This window comes from Peromyscus eremicus, chromosome 1 (assembly GCF_949786415.1).
Source record: "Peromyscus eremicus chromosome 1, PerEre_H2_v1, whole genome shotgun sequence".
Taxonomy (NCBI): domain Eukaryota; kingdom Metazoa; phylum Chordata; class Mammalia; order Rodentia; family Cricetidae; genus Peromyscus; species Peromyscus eremicus.
The window spans coordinates 52634970-52654999 of record NC_081416.1 but is presented as its reverse complement, the minus strand read 5'-3'; the positions used below and the strand labels follow the sequence as shown (position 1 = coordinate 52654999).

Here is a 20030-nt window from a genome sequence, read left to right as displayed (position 1 = left end):
TGTGAATAGACACCATGACCATGACAATTCTTATAAAGGAAAACATTTAATTGGGTGACTCACTTAAAATTCAGAGATTTAGTACATTATCATCATGGTGGGACTTGGTGCTGGAGAAGGAGCTGAGAGTCCTACATGTTTCAGGCATCAGGAAGTGGTCTGTGACACTGGGAGGAGCTAGAGCATATTGAAGACCTCAAAATATGCCTCTACAGTGACCCACTTCTTCCAACAATATATCATGTACTCCAACAAAGCCACACCTCCTGACAGTGCCACTCCTTTTGGGGCCATTTTTTTTCAAACTACCACAGGGGTGTATTTGGAGGCAGAAGCTTACTGGGCCACACCTTTGAAAGAAGTGTTTGGTTCTTGGCTTCATTCCACTTTTATATTCTTGTCATTTTCCTCTTTCTCTTCTTTTCTTCTTCTTTATTATCCTGCTATCCCTCCTCATGCTCCTTTCCTCACATACCTTACTGGCCACTGGAAATAAGCAGGTTTCCTCCAGAAATCCTTCTGTTGTTGTGCACTACTTCACACAGGCCCTTAAATACTGCAGCCAAATGGCCAGGACTAGAAACCAATGAAAGTGTCAGTCATGACAAATCTGTCTGAGGTAGTACATCAGAGCTAAGGGAAGATGGCCAGCCCTATACTATCCAGAAACTTGGCAATTATCTCTGGCTATAAAAATACTCTGTCAGAATTTTGTTTATATATTGTTACTTTCTTCACAATTCTTTCTTTTCAATTTTTTATTGATTCTTTATGAATTTCACATCTTGCACCCCAATCCCACTCAACTCCCCATCCCTCCGTATCTGCCTTCCACTCTTGCATCTCCCAAAAAACAGACAGACAGACAAACAAAGAAAAACCTCTCTGGAGGCTGCAGTGTGTCTCAGTGTGTCACATAATACACCATTTGCCCAAGTTGTTTTACTTGCAAATGTTCATTGCAATGAGTCATTGGACTGGTTTGAGGCCTCTGGCTTCTACTACACTATCAATATTGTATTCTTATGAGGATTCCTCTCAGATATCCTGTTGTTGCCCTGTGTCATGGAGATCCTGGGCTGGTCCCTTCGCGTGCTCCAGCAGTTCTTAGATGGGGGAAATACTGGATTGGGCCAGCTTAATGCCCTGAATCTGGGCCTGGGTGGTCACTGAGTTGGTCAGTCCATCTGTACTCCTGCACCCATGCACCAGGGCCAGTTCTCCCACTTTGCCCAGGTGAGGAGTGTGATCACTCATGCCTGTGGTTGCTGTCAAGAGGTGGGCCCAGCTCTCCCATGCTATTAGTGCTCTCTCTCTCTCACCTACATAATCAGAGCCAGATCTCCAGCATTGCCCAGTGAGGGGCAGGACCAGCTCACCTGAATGCCACAGCCAGCAAGAGGAAGGGCAATATCTTCCACTCTTACACCATCAGGCTGGTTCTCCCATGCCCATGCCACCATGGCCAGCTGTACTGTGCTGCCCAGGTAAGGTGTGGGGCTTGTTGTATGGTATTTTGTTTGTGTTATGACAAAGCTTGCCTGGAGATCAGAGGTTTGAGCTAGCCACTAGTTAACCATAGAACCAGGTAGTGGTCATACATGCCTTTAATCCCAGCACATGAGGCTCAGTCCTTTAATCCCAGCACATTGGGAGGTGGAGACAGGAACATAAGGTGGGTGAAGACAGGATCTCGGCCCCATTTGGTCAGAGGATCTGAGGAGGTGAGAAGTTTCTGGTGGCTGCTCCTTTGCTTCTCTGATCTTTCAGGTTATTACCCTGATTTTTGACTCATGGTTTTTATTGATAAGACAAAATATATTCATGCTTCAGGGGCTTGCTCTCTGGCATGCTACAGCTAGCAAATGAAGTGGCCAGCTCACTGGCCCTCATGTCTTCAAGGTCAGCTTTCCCACACTGCCCAGGCGAGGGCTGAGACCAGCTCTCTGAAGTTCACACCCTCAGAGCTGGCTCACTGGTACCTATGCCACCAAGTCCAGTTCTACAGTGCTGCCCAGGTGAGGAGTGGGGTCTGATCTCCTGAGTGCTGCATCTGGCAAGGGGTGGGGGCAGCTCCCCCACTCTAAGGATCAGTTCTCCCACCTGTCATTGGTGGCATCTCTTCCAAGCTCCAGTCACCACAGGGCCTACAAGGGCTGGGGCTAGCTCTCCCAAGTTCATGCCATCAGGATCAGCTCTTCCAAACAGCCCAGGCAAGGCGTGAGGCCAGCTTTCCTGAGTACTGCAGCTGGTGAGCGGTTGAACCAGATCTCCCGTATCCAGTGAAGGGTGGAGTCTGATAAGCATGGCTTCAGGTGGCAGCAGAGACCATGGACTAGTGCATGTCCATTCAGCCTTTGGTGGTAACACATTCCATGGACGTCAACACGGACTCCAGCTGAAGTAGAACTATGGACCCATGGCCCTCAGTTGCACCCCAGGCCCAGATATCCTCATGGCAGCCCAGACCACAGTCATCCAAATGACCCTTGGTTGCAACCCAGGCCTCAGTTATCAACATAGACTCCAGCAACTGTAGAGCTACAGACCCAAACATGGCCCTCGGTAGCTGCTGGTTCTGGATGTAACTATGGCTTCAGGTGGCAGCACAGACCATGGAGTACTGTGTGACCTTTGGTGGTAACTCAGGCCATGGACATCAACACAGACTCAGGCTACAGTAAGTTCTTGGAACCAGACATGTCCCTCAGCAGTAGCCTGGACCAGGACATCACCATGACCACAGGAGGTAGCACAGGTCAATTGGCCCCCGGTGACAGTAGGGCTCCCAGACATCTGAATGGCATCAAGCAACAGTCCAGACCACAGATATCTGAGTGGTTCTCAGTGGCAACATGGGCCATGGACATCCACACAGACCCCAGCTGTGACAGGGCCATGGACCCAGACATGGTCTTTGTTGACAGCCCTGGCCCAGACATCCCCATGGCCTCAGGTGGCAGCACAGGCCACTCAGTCATTATGGTCCCAGTAACAGCAGGGCCCCAGGACATCAACATGGCTTCAAGAGGCAGCAAAGGCTCCTCATATCTGTCTGTTCCTCACAATCTTTGAACCTCCACCTCTATCCACAGCACATGAACTGCTGTACTTCTCTTTCTCTCCCATCTCTACCACATACTCTGTCTTTCCCATGTCTCCATCACACATTTGTTCATTGTAGTGGCATCTGCTGCCCCAATCTGTGGGACGAGGGCAGGCACTTGTGTGTGTGTCATCTCCACATTTCTTCCTGTGAATAATTATAGGTGTTTTATGTATAATAATTTAGTAAAATGGTATAAAATACAATCTGTATTTGCATCAGCATTTATTGAAACATTTGCTAATAGCTAGCAATGTTCCTGGAACAGCACATTCTGAGTGACTTTTTTCTTTATCCTGCTATTTGACCAGAGGTCAATTCTCAGACTTCCTTAAAACGGTGTCACTTTGATGATGGCACATTCCTCATTTGTATGCCTTGAACCTTTCCACCTAGAACACACACAACAAATACCATCAACGTGTAAACGAACCTGAAAGGACACAGAGAATAAAGGCATATCCTGAATTCATAAGAACAACCTTATCCTTTACCCATCACCTTTTGTAAAGTCTAAGATTCCTACCAAAGGATTTAAGTAAATCTAGGGAAATAAAAACCAACTCCTCCCTAGTAACCCTAACAGTCAGCTTTGATACTTACTACCTTGGTGGTCATAGCATTCTCCAAGGAGGTTTGAAGGAAAAATAGCACAGGAAATACACCCACATTTAAAAATCCTGCACATTCTTTTTGTTTGATCTCATTATTGACCTTGTCATTCTTTCTGTTGTGAACTTTTCATACTTAATGAAACCAAGATGATCTGAATCTCACAGCAAAAATTCACTGTCACCTGTGTCTGGTTCTATTTCCTCTAAGTTATTCAGTGATCATGGCAGACCCCTAAGCCTCCAGAAACTGTCAGTTTCAAACAGCTTGACAGCACTCACTGGGCTGACAGATGATTCTGATTCTTAAGGATGGAATGCCATTTGTGTTTGTGCATACTTGTGAAATAAAGGCAAGAACATGTTTCATGGTTTAATGGGTAAACTCAGTGCATTGAGTATTTTGTGCAAAAGAAGCAGGTCCTGAGTTCAAATCCTAGGAACTTGTGTAAAAAGCTGGGCATGGACACAAATGCTTCTAATTGTAGTATTGTGGTACATTTGGTCTCCCTCCCAGCTCCTGGTTCATTGATGGAATCCTCAGAATGGGCAAAGTATGAGTTGAACATCTAATGCCCTTCTCTGGCCTCTGTATACATATATACTTTACACATGCAACACATTAACACATATACTTTATGTGTTTTACATAAAGGCATAGTGGGCAGAAGACATCAATTTGCCTATTTATCAATAAATCTCCAGGTACATCCTAATAGATCTGGTCTTTGTGTCTATAGAAATCCAAGCCCATTTGCATCTACCTTATGAAGAGATACAGGATAGACTCCTATGCTAAGATCAATGACTACATGGGAAAAAGCTAAATGTCTGATTCATTGGAAGAGAGATGGTCTGAATGCTATTTTGCTTTCCATATCATAGACCATTGACATACAAGTCTCCTTAAGTGGGAGGTAGAGGTGTTACTCACTCATTTTCCACATCTTGAATGGAGTCAGGCAGAGGCTTATTCTTGGTCTCAGGAAGGAGAAGAGGAACAAAGCCAGCAAGGACAGAAGTGACTCCATAGATGATCCAGGGTAATGAGGCAGAGTACATCGCGAGGGTCATTAAAACAGGAGCCACGACTGCTCCCGCATTACTAACAGTACCAATGACTCCTAATGCTCTTGCCCTTGGAACATAAAACATAATTCAGAAAAAAAATCTAGCACACTGGAATTCAATGTATTTGTGATTGCATTAACTATGATTCATAGTGCAGCATATTTTAACTTAAGATGTTGGTTACTTGCTTTGCTTTGGAAATTTCTGTTTTATTTGATAGTAGTTTTTGTCAAGGTGAGAGTATAAAGTCAATTATAACACGTTCAGAAAGATAAATACCACATGTCTTCTCTTATATGCCAATCTTACATTTTAGCTTTTATGGAAGTGTGTGTGTGTGTGTGTGTGTGTGTGTGTGTGTGTGTGTGTGTGTGTGTGTATGTATGTGATATGGGTATAGGGTGTGAAACTAGGAATGTCAACAGGAAGGAGGCAGAAAAAAAACACTAAAGAAGAGAACATGTGTTTCTGTAGGACCAGAGAGGAGCAGGTGTCCAGGCTTCCAGTTTCTCAGGAAGTCTGAGCTCTGCGTAATTAGCCTTAAGTTTCTGAGAGATCATAGATCACCAGGTGATCAGGCCTCTAGCTACAACAGGAACAGAGAGCTCAGGGCACTCAGGCTTCCCGTTATTGCAGGATCACAGACGACCCTGCAACCTGGTCTGCAGCCCAGTGCTCTCAGAGTTCAGTACAGAGCTTTGTCTCCAGTGTTCCCAGCATCCCTTGAGAAACTGGAGCTTTGGTTTTAGTCATCTCTGAGGTCATTATTGGTGCAGAGTTCTGAAGTTTCCAGTGTTAAAGGTCACTCCAGGACCAAGAGTCTATATTTCTGTAGTCCTATAGTTTACTTTGGCCTGTGGTGCCAACCACATCCCTCTGATAGCAGACAGATTTCACTTCTTAAGTTTGGTATCTTGCCTTCAGCAGGTTCATAGAATCTAAAAGGCCAAGATTTGATTCTAGCTGGTCACTTTGGTGCTTAGTGTCTAGCCCCACCCTTTGTCCTCGGGCACACAACCATGACAACTTCATCAACTCATTCAATATCATCATGTTTCATCAGTCCTCATAGGTGAATGCCATGTAGACATCCTTCCTAGAAAAAGCACTAGAACAGCATATCCCAATAGGATCTGGGACATGTCCAACAGGCCAAGCCCAAGAATTCATGGTATAGAAGAAGAAAAAGAAAAATGAAATGGAATAGACAGACCATTAAGAGAATTATAGCAGAAAACTCCCCAATGTACAGAAGGCAGACATCCAAATTCAAGACGTGTATAGAACTCCAAACAGACAAACTAAGAGAAAAAATGCTCCATGATATATTACAGTCAGAATGTCAAAATACAAGTAAAGAAGGAATCCTGAAAGTAGCCAGAGAAAGGCCTCCACTCACACACAAAGGCCCCAGTGCTGAATTATCCCAGACTTGTTGCCAGCAAACATACAAGTCAGAAGAGCATCAAATGAAATATTCCAAGCTTTGAAAATAAGCAAGTGTGAGCCAAAAACACCACAGCCAGTAAATTTATCTTTCAAAACTAATGGAGAAATGAGGGCATTTCAAGACAAATACAAATTAAAGTGATTCCTGACAACCAGGTGAGCAATTCAGAAAGTTCTTAGTTAATGATTTGCCAGGAGGAATATGAGAAGCAGCTTTCCTCATGTGAATACATGCATACATGCACTTAATCTAAAGCACAGATAAATAAAGTACATTTGGGAAAGAAACAACCATGTCCAACATGGCAACCCAGAAAACCCTCAAAATCAATATTGGAGGAAGAAAATAAATATTAACTGTTGGGAACCAGGCTTGTCCAAGCCTTTCTTAACTGCCTTGATGAAAGAACAAAGGGAATGCTAGTTCTGTGTCCTTATCTAGGGGCAGACTTGGCAGGGTCCTGTTGGGTCTTATTAGTCCCAAGGCTTCTTTGTAGTTGGTCTGTGACATATCTTGTGATCTCTTTTCACAACATTGCTTGATTAGGTTCTTGTTAACTTTATCCCATCATGTGTTAGCTTTCTGATGACTCTGTCCCATTTCCCCCTGCAAACAGTATTTTGGATGTTGTACCTTTTCATTCAACTTGCTGTCATGAGTCATCAGCTAATGTAGACCTCCTGTTCCCAGCTGTCTTCATTATACTCTCACCCATTGTCCTCCCCTCTTGACACCTCTCCATCTGGGACCCTTATTCCTTCAGGTTCCAGTCAATCAATAATCCAGAAAACCAGACTATCACCTAACAAATTGTTAGGAAATATCAACCATTTCTATAATAAACTTAAGTGTAATTAGCTTGAACTCACCACTCAAAAGACACAGACTAATTGAGAGAATTAAAAAACAAGAACCAATTGCATGTTGTGGCCAAGAGACATCTCATCCAGCAAATACTAAAACACTCACTGTCAAATGATGGAAAACAAACTGCCGAACAAATCTAAACAAGCAGGTGTAGCTATCAAACTTCAAATCAAAGCTACATAGAGGAGATAGAAATGGACACTATGTATTGATAAGACAAACAAGTAAACAAAATAATATACAATTGTAAACTTTTATGCACCAAATATTGGAGCCTCTAATTTCATAAAATGAACATTAAAAAGACGTAAAATATCATAGTGGTTCTGAAGCAGTAATAGTGAGTGATTTTAATACTCTATTTTCACATTTAGTTTGGTCTTCCAAAGTATAAATAGAGACTTTAGAGCTAATGTATACTATGAACTTAACACACACACACACACACACACACACACACACACACACACATACACACACACACACAGAATATTCTATCCAACATGTAGGAAATATGTATTTTTTCAGCAGTAAATGGAACCTTCTCCAAAGCTGTTCACATCATAGGACACAAGTCAAATTTAAGAAGTAAAAAACTGAGTCAATTCCTTGTCTCCTATCAGACCACAATTCAAAAAAAAAACCCCAGTAATCAACCATAAGAGAAACTACAGAAACCACAAAAATACTTGGACACTAAACAACATGTTTTTGACTGAACAGTTGGCTGTCCAAGAAGTCAGAGAGGAAATTAAAAAGTTATTAGAGACAAGTGAAAATGATAACACATCCTATCAGAACATCTGGAAAGCTGCCAAGCAGTTCTAAGAGGAAAGTTTACAGCAACAAACTTTCATATGAAAGTCTGAGACATATCAACTAAATAACCCAATGATGTACCTCATGGCTCTTAAAAACAACAAGCAGACAATTCTAAACACAGTAGATGGCAAGACATAATAAAGAGTAAGGAATAAATTAATGCAATTGAGATTAAAAGAACAATTTACAAAGTCAAACAAAGAGTTTGTTCTTTCAAAAAGTTAATAAGATTGATAAACACTTAGGTAATCTGATGAAAACAAAGAGGGAGAAGACAAAATTAATAAAATCAGAGCTCAGAAGGGTGTCATTGCAACTGACTCCAGTGAAATACAGAACATCATTAGAACTGATTGCAAAAACTTACACTATGGAAAACTGGACAATCCATAAGAGATGAAGGAACTTCTAAATAAATATCATCTATCAAAATTAAGCCCCTGAGATATGAAAACTTAAACAGTTTGATCATAGGCAATGATATTGGAGCTGTTATTAAAAGTCTTCCCTCTAAGAAAAGCCTAGGACCAGATGGATTCACTGCTGAATTCCATTAAACTTTCAAGGAAGACATCAGACCCACCCTTCTTAATTTGTTCCATAAAATGGAAAATAAAGGAATATTACCAAATCCATTCAATACATCCGATAATATCCTGATACCACAATCACATAAAAAACCACAAAAAAAGAAGAGATAAGAAAACTAGAGACCAATTTCTTTGATTAACATATGAAAAAAACTTAACAAAATACTTGCAAACTGAATTCAGGAATACATGAAGAATACTGTATATTGTGACCAAGTGGATTTCATCTCAGGAAGGCAAGGTTGATTCAAAATATGTAAATAAAAAACATAATACACCATATAAATCAACTGAAGGACAGAAATGACATTGTTACTTCAGTTGATGCTAGAAAGACACTTGACAAGTTCACTATGCTTAAATCATAAAAGTTCTGAAAACTTTAGGATTACATGGACTATATCTCAAAATAATAAGGGTTACATACAATAATTACATGGAGAAAAACTGAGAGCAATACTTCTAAAATCAAGAATGATACAAGAATGCACATACTGTTCTCATTTTATATAGTGCTTGAAGTTTTAGCTATAGCAATTAGGACAAGAGAAACACACAAAACAGATAACATCAGTAAAGGAAGAAATCAAATTGTCCTTATTTGCATATGATATGATTCTTTACTTAAAAGATTGTGGAGGCTCACAGAAGCTTCCTAGTAAGACCTTACTCAATGTCAGAGAATCTGAGCTTGCTTTACCCAGCAGGGATGGATAATGAAATGATCTGGCCACAGGTGTGGTTTACCAGATGTTCTGAAGGGTCTACACTTGGCTGTACATTGTACTTTGATCTTGAAAGCGGGAGGTCTTTTACCTTGCTTCTTGACACTGTATAAAAAGCCTTTTGGAATAAATCTCAAGGTGACATGGTATTGACCCCAGCCCTTCCCGAAGCTATCCTGTGTCTCTGTCTTTCTATGTAATACTCCCTCATTCCCCTCTTCCCACCTCAAGAATACTTTGACAGGTCAGAACTGGACTCTGACAGACCCTGACAAAAGATCTTATTAACTATACCAGAAAACTCTTTAACCTACTAAATGCTTACAGTGATGTTGCAGAACAGAAATCATCATAAAAACTCAGTAGCCTTCATTTATACCATCAGTCTACTCTCAGTGAAAGAAACTAGGAAAAATATCCTATTCAAAATAATTCCCCAAAACAGGATTTAGGAATATATCTAACCAAAGAGGTGAAAGATCTCTACAATGAAAATTAAATGTATGAAGGAAATAAAAGAAGAAGTTAGATGATTGGAAGACATCCCACAATACTGAATTAACAGAATTAATGTTGTGGAAATGGCTGTACTACTAAAATTAATTTACAGAATAAATATAATACCTATCAAAATTTGTGTTATATTTCACATGTTTAGAAAAAAACTATACAAAACTCATACAGATCCACAGAGGCTGTACTCAATCTCATATTACACTATAGAGCTATAGTGAAAAAGATTGCCTGGGACTCACATAAAAGCAGGCAGAGAAGACCAGTGGAAAAGAATAGAGGACATGGAAATAAAATGTCAAAATTTTGCTGAAACAAAGTGATTTTTTTACAAGGGAGGAAGAAATAAACACTGAAAAAAGGATAGCCTATTCAACCAATGGATTCTGGCCAACTATTAGCAGAAGAATAAAACTTGATTCTTTCACTTTGTGCAAAAATCATTTCAAAATTGAATGAACACCTCTGACTTTAAACCTAAAATTTGAAATATCTAGAACAAACATAAGGGAGACCATTTAAGATACTGAGGCAAACCAACTTTCCAAACACCAATAGAACACCAATGGCACAGAATCGAATCCTGTTACCAACAGATGAGACTAAGTGAAAATAAAATTTCTGCACAGCAAAAGAAATGATTAGCAGAGTAAAGAGACAGCCTGCAGCTTTGAAGAAAAGCTTTATCAGCTACACTTCAGAAAACAATGGAATATCCAGAATTTACAAATTGCAGAAATTAAACACTAAATAAGTAAAACTGTTGATTAACAAATGGGCAATTATACTGAATAGATAGCTTTTAAAAGGAAAGAAACACAAATGGCCAATAGTATTTTAAAAGATATTCAATATCCCTAGCAGTATAGGAAAGACAACTTTAAACTACTTTGAGATATCACCTCACCTTGATCAGAATAACTGTCATCAAGAAATCTGACAACAAATACTTGAGAAAATGTGCTGAGAAAGGATCATGAATTCACTGTTGGTATGGTGCAAATTAATACAACCATTGAGAAAATCAGTTTGGAGATTTCTCAAAAAGTCAAGACTATAACTACCAAAGGATGTAGCTATTGGTGAAATTACTAAGGCCTCTCCACGTAGTTAAAAGGAAGATTTTAGTGGGTAACTTACAAATGAAGGGATAGATAGGTGGCAGGTTCTGGAAAAGACGCAGCGCTCTACCTCTAGCGTCCAGGTCCAAGAAACAAGAGAGTTCGGCATGTCCCGATCTCGGGTCTTCAGGGCCCTCCCTTGGCCCGCCTTGTAGGTGTGATAGTTACCGAAGCCTCAATGAGGGTTGGAACTTCCAGACCAAAGCTGGAATGGCTACCCACTACACCTAGCAATTGCACTTTTGGACATAAACCCTTAGACCTCCACATTCTGTTACAGAAATATCTGCACCCTCATGTATATTGCTGACATATTTATGATAGGAAAGAATTGGAATGAAAGTAGTTGTTGTGGAACAGTTGAATGGTTAATGAAAATGTACTGTATAAATATATATAAAAATCGAACACTACTCTGCTCTCCAGAAAAATGAAATTACAGCATTTGTAGGAAAATGGATGGACTTAGAATGTATGATGTCACTCAGCTCTGAAAGAAAAATGTTATCCCTCATTTGCAGATTATTGTCTATACACACACACACACACACACAAGTATATATGGTTGTACAGTATAACAAGTAAAAAAGAGAACAAGACAGATGGAATATTAGGGAATGAGGAAGGAAGGAATTCTTGTAATGGACAGGAGATATAAAAGAGGATATAAAGGTATTATACTGTTTTGTCAGTTCCGACTGTGCCATAGAGTTTTTTCATTTTTGGTGGTGGATGAGTACAGAAAATTTTGTTTAATAGTGAAAGTGTAAATTTGAATGTGAAGCTTCACAGCTCCAGAATTGTTATTCTAACTGGATAGAAGCTCATTGAAATGCATATATTTTGAATCTGACTAAATTTTGTGTGTGATGTTCATTTTATTTGCAATGATTTTCTATAATAAAATTCATAATGCTAAAAATGATAAAAGTGGGGAGAGATTGGTAGCACACATTGAAATGAAATGATGAGGACAAGGGGGTTCTACTGGTAGGAAGAAGGGCTTGTAAAACAGGGAACAAAGGGATGAAAAAATACTTTTGAAAATGTGATGACCAGACCCTCTGAGACTGAAACTGCTCCCTGAGATAGCCTGCCAGTGCCAATTGGACTAAGAGGTGAATCTTTGTCCTCATAGCTGAATACCCCAACCTCTAGGCTTTTGGCCCGGGGGCACAACCCTGCACCCCCACACCACCACCAATTGCAGTTCCAGATTCAGGCCAGCAGACAGGTCTCCTGCAGACAGGTTGGACTACCACCATCGCCCAACAGACCCTGTAACCCACAAGCTCACCTCTCCCTAACCTACCCACCCACTGAATCTGCAGTTGCTCACTGAGACAGAGCCTGTCAGCACCAATTGGGCTTAGAGCTGCTCTCTGAGACACAGCAATGATTGGACAAAGTGCTCCAATTAGACCAAGTGCTCCCATTGGACCAAGAGTATCAATCAGACCAAGAGAGTCTCCCTCAGACACAGACACTGCTTGCACTGAGTGGAGAAAGAGATGGGTAGATGCCAGCACAAAAACACAGTCAACAACATAAAGACCAAATGGCACCATCAGAACCTAGTGGCTCTACATCAGCAAGACCTGAACATCCCAACACAGAAGAAGCAGAAGAAATCGACTTTAAAAATGACTTTAAGAAGATGATAGAGGTCTTTAAAGAGGAAATGAAAAATTCCCTTAAAGAAATAGAAGAAAAAAACAAACAAAAATGGGAAGAAATCAATAAATCCCTGAAAGAAAGCCAAGCAAAAGCAAGTAAACAGGTGAAGGAAACAGTTCAAGATTTAAAAACTGAAATAGAGACAATAAAGAAGACACAAATTGAGGGAATGCTGAAAATGGAAAATCTGAGTAAACAAACAAGAACTACAGATGCATATCCAACAGAATGCAAGAGATAGAAGAGAGAATCTCTGGCATTGAAGTTATGATAGAGGAAATAGATTTGTCAGTTAAAGAAAACACTAGAGCCAACAAAATCATAATACAAAGTGTCCAGGATATTTGGGACATCATGAGAAGACCAAACCTAAGAATAATAGGGATAGAAGCAGGAGAAGAATACCAACTCAAAGGCCCAGAAAATATATTCAACAAAATCAGAGAAGAAAACTTTCCAACCTAAAGAAGGAAATGCCCATAAAGATACAAGCATCTTACAGAACACCAAATAGACTAGATCAAAAAAAGGTTCCCTTGCCACATAATAATCAAACCACTAAACATACAGAATAAAGAAAAAATATTAAGAGCTGTAAAGGAAAAAGGCCAAGTAACATATAAAGGCAGACCAATCAGAATAATACCTGACTTCTCAGTGGAGACTATGAAAGCCAGGAGGTCCTGGACAAATGTTATGCAGACACTAAGAAACTATGGATGTCAACCCAGATTATTATACCCAGCAAAACTCCCAATTTCAATAGACAGAGTAAACAAAATATTCCATGATAAAACCAGATTTAAACAAAACCTATCCACAAATCCAGCCCTACAGAAAGCACTAGAAGAAAAAAAAATCCAACCTAAGGAAGTTAGATACACCTATGAAAAAATAGGCATTAGATAATGCCACACCAACAAATACTAAAGAAGGGAAACACACAACTACCACCAAAAAATAACAGGAATTAACAATCACTGGTCATTAATATCTTAATATCAATTGTCTCAATTTGACTATAAAAAGACACAGGCTAACACAATGGATATGAAAACAGGATACATCCTTCTGCTGCATATAAGAAACACACATCAACTTCAAAGACAGACACTACCTCAGAGTAAAAGGCTGGGAGAAGACTTTCCAATCAAATGGACTTAAGAAGCAGGCTGGTGTAGCTACCCTAATATCTAATAAAATATATTTCAAATTAAAATCAATCAAAAGAGATTGGGAAGGACATTAAATATTTGTCACAGGGAAAATCCAACAAGATGAAGTCTCAATTCTGAACATTTATGCCCCAAATACAAGGGCATTCACATTTGTAAAAGAGAGATTACTAAAGCTCAAATAGCACATCAAACCCCATACACTAGTAGTGGGAGACTTCAACATCCCACTATCACCAACTGAGAGGTCTTCCAGACAGAAACTTAACTGAGAAATAAGGGAATTAATAGACATTATGACCCAAATAGACTTAATAGATATCTACAGAACATTCCACCTTAACACTAAAGAATATACCTTCTCCTCAGCACCCCATGGAAACTTCTCTAAAATTGATGTGCTCAGTCACAAAGCAAATTTCAACAGATACAAAAAATTGGAATAACCTCCTGTATCTCATCAGATGACCATAGCTCAAAGTTAGATTGCAACAACAACAAAAATTACAGAAAGCATACAAATTCATGGAAACTGAATAATGCCCAACGAATCACCAAAGGGTCAAGGAAGAAATAAAGGAAGAAATTAAAGATTTCCTAGAATTCAATGAGAATGAATGTACAACATACCCAAACTTATGGGACACTATGAAAGCAGTACTAAGAGGAAAATTCATAGTACAAAATGTACACATAAAGAAGATGGAGAAATCTCACACTACCAACTTAAGAGCACACCTGAAAGCTCTAGAACAAAAAGAAGCAAACTCACCCAGGGGGAATAGACACTAGAAAGTAACCAAATTGAGAGCTGAAATCAATAAAATAGAAGCAAAGGGGATACAAGGAAACAATGAAAAAAAAGAGTTGATTCCTTGGGAAAATCAACAAGATAGACAAGCCCTTATCCAAATTAACCAAAAGTCAGAAAGAGAGAGAGACAGATACAGACAGAGAGACAGAGAGAGACAGAGAGAATCCAAATTAACAAAATCAGAAATGAAAAGGGAGACATAACAACAGACAATGAGGAAATCCAGAGAATCATCAGTTCATACTTCAAAAACTTCTACTCCACAAATGTGGAAAATGTGAAAGAAATGGACAATTTTCTGGATTGGTACTATATACCAAAGTTAAGTCAAGACCAGATAAACTATTTAAATAGACCAATAACCCCTAAGGAAATAGAAACAGTTATTAAAAGTATCCTAACCCAAAAAAGCCCAGGACCAGATGGTTTCAGCACAGAAATCTACCAGAGTTTCAAAGAAGAGCTAATACCAATACTCTTCAAATTGTTCCACACAATAGAAACAGAAGGAACATTACCAAACTCTTTTTATGAGACTACAGTTACCCTGGTACCCAAATTTCACAAAGATGCAACAAAGAAAGAGAATTATAGACCAATCTCCCTCATGAACATTGATGTAAAAATACCCAATAAAATACTGGCTAACCAAATCCAAGAAAACATCCAAAAAATTATCCACCATGACCAAGTAGGCTTCATGTCAGAGATGCAAGGATGGTTCAACACATGAAAATCTGTCAATGTAATACACCATATAAACAAACTGAAAGAAAAAAACCCACATGATCATCTGGAAAGTATCCTAACCCAAAAAAGCCTGTGACAAAATCCAACACCCCTTCATGATAAAGGTTCTAGAGATATCAGGAATACAAGGACCATACCTAAACATAATAAAGGCAATTTACAGAAATCCAACAGCCAACATCAAATTAAATGGAGAGAAACTCAAAGTGATTCCACTAAAATCAAGAATAAGACAAGGCTGTCCACTCTGTCCATACTTATTTAATATAGTACTTAAAGTTCTAGCTAGAGCAATAAGGTAACAAGAGAAGATTGAGGGGATAGAAATTGGAAAGAAAGAATTCAAACTATAGTTGGAATGTTTCTCTGATCCCAGCAGGCTCCTGCAGTCCTGTGGCCTGCTTATAAAATAATCACTCAAAAGCTAATATTTTATAACTGCTCGACCATTATCTCAGGCTTATTACTGACTAGGTCTTAATTCACATATAATTCTTATCTATGTTTATTCATGTGGCTTTGTACCTCTTCTCAGTTCTAGCTTTTCATCTTGTTTCCTCTGTGTCTGGCTGGCAACACCTGACTCAGCTCCTCCTCTTCCCAGAATTCTCCTCATCTGCTTGCCCCACTTATACTTCCTGTCTGGCTACTGGCCAATCAGCATTTTATTTATCAACCAATCAGAGCAACACATATTCACAGCATAGAGAAAGATATCCCACAGTATCACAATTTCACTATTTGCAGACGATATGATAATATACATAAGTGATCCCAAAAATTCTACCAAGGAACTTCTACAACTGATAAACTCCTTCAGTAATGTGGCAGGATACAAGATCATTCAAAAAAAAATCAGCCCACCTATATACAAATGAAAAAGGGGCCGAGAAAGAAATCAGAGAAACATCACTCTTTACAATAGCCACAAATAATATAAAATACCTTGGGGTAACTCTAACTAAGCAAGTCAAAGACCTGTATGATAAGACCTTATTTTTTCCATTTTTCTTTATTAAGAAATTTTCTACTTACTCTACATATCACCCACAGATCTCGCCTTCTCCCTCCTCCCATCTACCAGCCCTCCCTCCCGAGCCACCCAACATCCCCACATCTCCCAAATCAAGATCTCCCATGGGGAGTCAGCAGAGCCCGGCACACTGAGCCTAGGCAGGTCCAAGCCTCTTCCCACTGTACCAAGGCTGCTCAGGTGCCACACCACAGGCACCGGATTCCCAAAAGTCTGCCCATGCACCAGGGATGGATCCTGATCCCCCTGCCTGGGTGCTCCCCAAACAGTTCAAGCCAAACAACTGTCTTCTGTAGTATGATAAGAACTTTAAGTTTCTGAAGAAAAAATTGAAGAAGATATCAGAAATGGAAAGATCTCCCATGCTCATGGATAGGTAGGATTAACATAGTAAAAATGGCAATCTTACCAAGTGCAATCTACAGATTCAGTGCAATCCCCATTAAAATCTCAACACAATTCTTCATAGACTTGGAAAGAAAAATACTCAACTTTGTGTGGAAAAACAAAAAAACCCAGGATAGCTAAAAGAATCCTGTACAATAGACTAAACTCTGGAGACATCATGATTCCTGACCTCAAGCTATACTATAGAGCTATAGTAATAAAAATAGCTTAGTACTGGCATAAAAAGTGACTTGTGGACCAACGGAATTGAATTGAAGACCTTGACATTAGTCCGCACACCTATGAACACCTGATTTTTGACAAAGAAGCCAAAACTGTACCATGGAAAAAAGAAAGCATCTTCAACAAATGGTGCTGGCATAACTGGGTATATGTATAACATGTAGAAGATTGCAAATAGATCCATATCTGTCACCATGTACAAAACTCAAGTCCAAGTGGATCAAAGACCTCAACATAAATCCAGTTACACTGAACTTGATAGAAGAGAAAGTAAGAAGTAGTCTTGAACGCATTGGCACAGGAGACCACTTCCTAAATATAACACCAGTAGCACAGACACTGAGAGCAACAATTAATAAATGGGACCTCCTGAAAATTAGAAGCTTTTGTAGTGCAAAGGACATGGTCAATAAGATACAATGATAGCCTACAGAATGGGAAAAGATCTTCACCAAACCTACATCTGACATAGGGCTGATCTTCAAAGTATATGAAGAACTCAAGAAACTAGACATCAAAATACTGAACAATCCAATTAAAAAATGGACTACAGAGCTTAACAGAGAATTCTCAACAGAAGAATCTCAAGTGGCTCAAAGACATTTAAGAAATTGTTCAAAATCCTTAGTCATGAGGGAAATGAAAATCAAAATGACTCTGAGATACCATCTTCCACCTGTCAGAATGGCTATGATCAAAATCACTGAAGACAGCTTATGTTGGAGAGGATGTGGAGCAAGGGGAACACTCCTCTATGTTTGGTGGAATGCAAACTTGTACAGCTACTTTGGAAACCAGTATGGCAGTTTCTCAGAAAACTGGGAATCAATCTACCTCAAGACCTAGCTATACCACTCTTGGGCATATAGCCAAGGAATGCTCAATCTTACCACACAGACACATGCTAAACTTTGTTCATAGCAGCATTATTTGTAATAGCCAGAACCTGGAAACAACCTAGATACCCCTCAATTGAAGAGTGGATAAAGAAAATGTGGCACATATACACAATGGAGTACTACACAGCAGTAAGAAACAATGATGTCGTGAAATTTGTAGGCAAATGGATGAAACTAGAAAATACCATCCTGAGTGAGGTAACCCAGACTCAGTAGGAGAAACATGGTATGTACTCACTCATAAGTGACTACCAGATGTAAAGCAAAGGATAACCAGACTACAACCCATAGCTCCAGAGAAGCTAGCTAACAAGGAGGACCCTAATGGGGACACATAGATAGCTCAGTGAAGGAGAAATAGATGAGATCTGCATGAGCAAACTGGGGGTGAGGGGGGTAATGGAGGGCAAGGAATGGGGGATGAGAACATAAGGGAATGGGAGGTTCAAGCTGGAACAGGGACAGAGTGGGAGAGCAATGAAAGAGATACCATGATAAATGGAAAAATCATAAGAATAGGGAGAAACAAGGTACTAGGGAAGTTCCCAGGAATCCAAAAGGATGACCCTACCTTAGACTACTAGCAATAGTCAAGAGGGTGTCTGAACTCGCCTACTCCAGTAATCAGATTAGTGAATACCCTAACTGTCATCATAGAGACTTCATCCAGTGACTGATAGAAGCAGATGCAGAGATCCATGGCCAGGCCCCAGGCCAAGCTCCAGGACTCCAATTGATGAAAGAGAGAGGAGGGATCATATGAGCAAGTGACATTGAGATCATGATGGGAAAATGTACAGAGATAGACAGCTAAACTAGTGGAAATCCATGAACTGTGGACCAATAGCTGTGGAGCCCCCATAGGACTGGACTAAAGAGCGAGACAATTGTTCACCTTGAACTGTTTAGGGGGCCCCCAGGCAGTGGTATTGGGATCCATCCCTGGTGCATGAGCAGGCTTTTTGGAGCCCAGTGCCTATGGTGGGACACCTTGCACAGCCTTGGTACAGGGGGGAGTGGCTTAGATCTGCCTCTACTGAATGTACCAGGCTATGCTGACTGCCCATGGGAGACCTTGCCTTGGAGGATATGGGAATTGGGGGTGAGTTGGGGGCAGGAGGAGAGAGGAGAGGGGGAATCTGTGGTTGGTATATAAAATGAATAGAAAGTTTCTTTCTTTCTTTCTTTCTTTCTTTCTTTCTTTCTTTCTTTCTTTCTTTCTTTCTTTCTTTCTTTCTTTCTTTTTGGTTTTTCGAAACAGGGTTTCTCTGTGTAGCTTTGTGCCTTTCCTGGATCTCGCTCTGTAGATCAGGCTGGCCTCAAACTCACAAAGATCCATCACCTGCCTCTGCCTCCCAAGTGCTGAGATTAAAGGCATGCACCACCACCACCCGGCAAATAGAAAACTTCTTTTTTTTTTTAAATGTCAAGATATATTTTTATTCATTAGACTTTTTATGATTATCTTTCAAGAAACACTCCTTAGATCTTTTTGCATTATGCACAACACTTTATGCAAGGTATAAGAATTATTATTGGACTTGTTTCAAACATATTTCATTCTTATTTCCAAGTGAGTTTGGTCATATTAAAGATATACATAAGAAAACTGTCAAATCAATCATAGATTATTAAAAACCATGAAACTTTAAGAATGATTGACGATTCCTGGACCACTCATGTAAAAGTTGCAGACCTCAGTCAGTTTTCACCCAATATTAAAATGTCAAGATATTTCAAACATCAGATGCCTAGTGTTCAGGATGGAATTATATCAACCTCGGAAAAAAGCCAGTACAAGCATTTGCTGAAGAAAAGGGAATCCCCATTGTAAAGACAGAGAGGATATTTTGTTTACAGTCACTGCCATTGATCACATGCTCTAAATGACTTCATGAGGTGGTTACCCCACACTCGCCAGGGTTAAAAGAGTCCTGCATTCCTACTTTTATGAATTCTCCTGCTTGGACCTTTCACTTATCAACTTGTGACCCTTTGGTTCACACTTAATAGAAAGGTTGACAGGGCTAACTCTGTCAAATAGAGAATAACTTACACCCCTCAAGTCAATAGTGAGAATTCAATCTGAAACTTGGGAGAATAAATTGAAAGGTTCTTGGAAAAAGAAAGAAACAGCATTCTTCTAACATTGAAAAATTAAAAAAAAATTATAAAC

General features: G+C 39.7%; 1 protein-coding gene across 1 annotated transcript in view; it reads right to left on the bottom strand.

Annotated features, from left to right (window-relative positions):
- Positions 1–3437: 3437 nt before the first annotated feature.
- LOC131897667 (solute carrier family 22 member 19-like) overlaps positions 3438–20030 on the bottom strand; it is a 31781-nt gene continuing 15188 nt past the window's right edge. Inside the window, 2 exon segments of the mRNA XM_059248642.1 lie at positions 3438–3498; positions 4652–4855. Coding sequence (XP_059104625.1) covers positions 3438–3498; positions 4652–4855 — 265 coding nt within the window.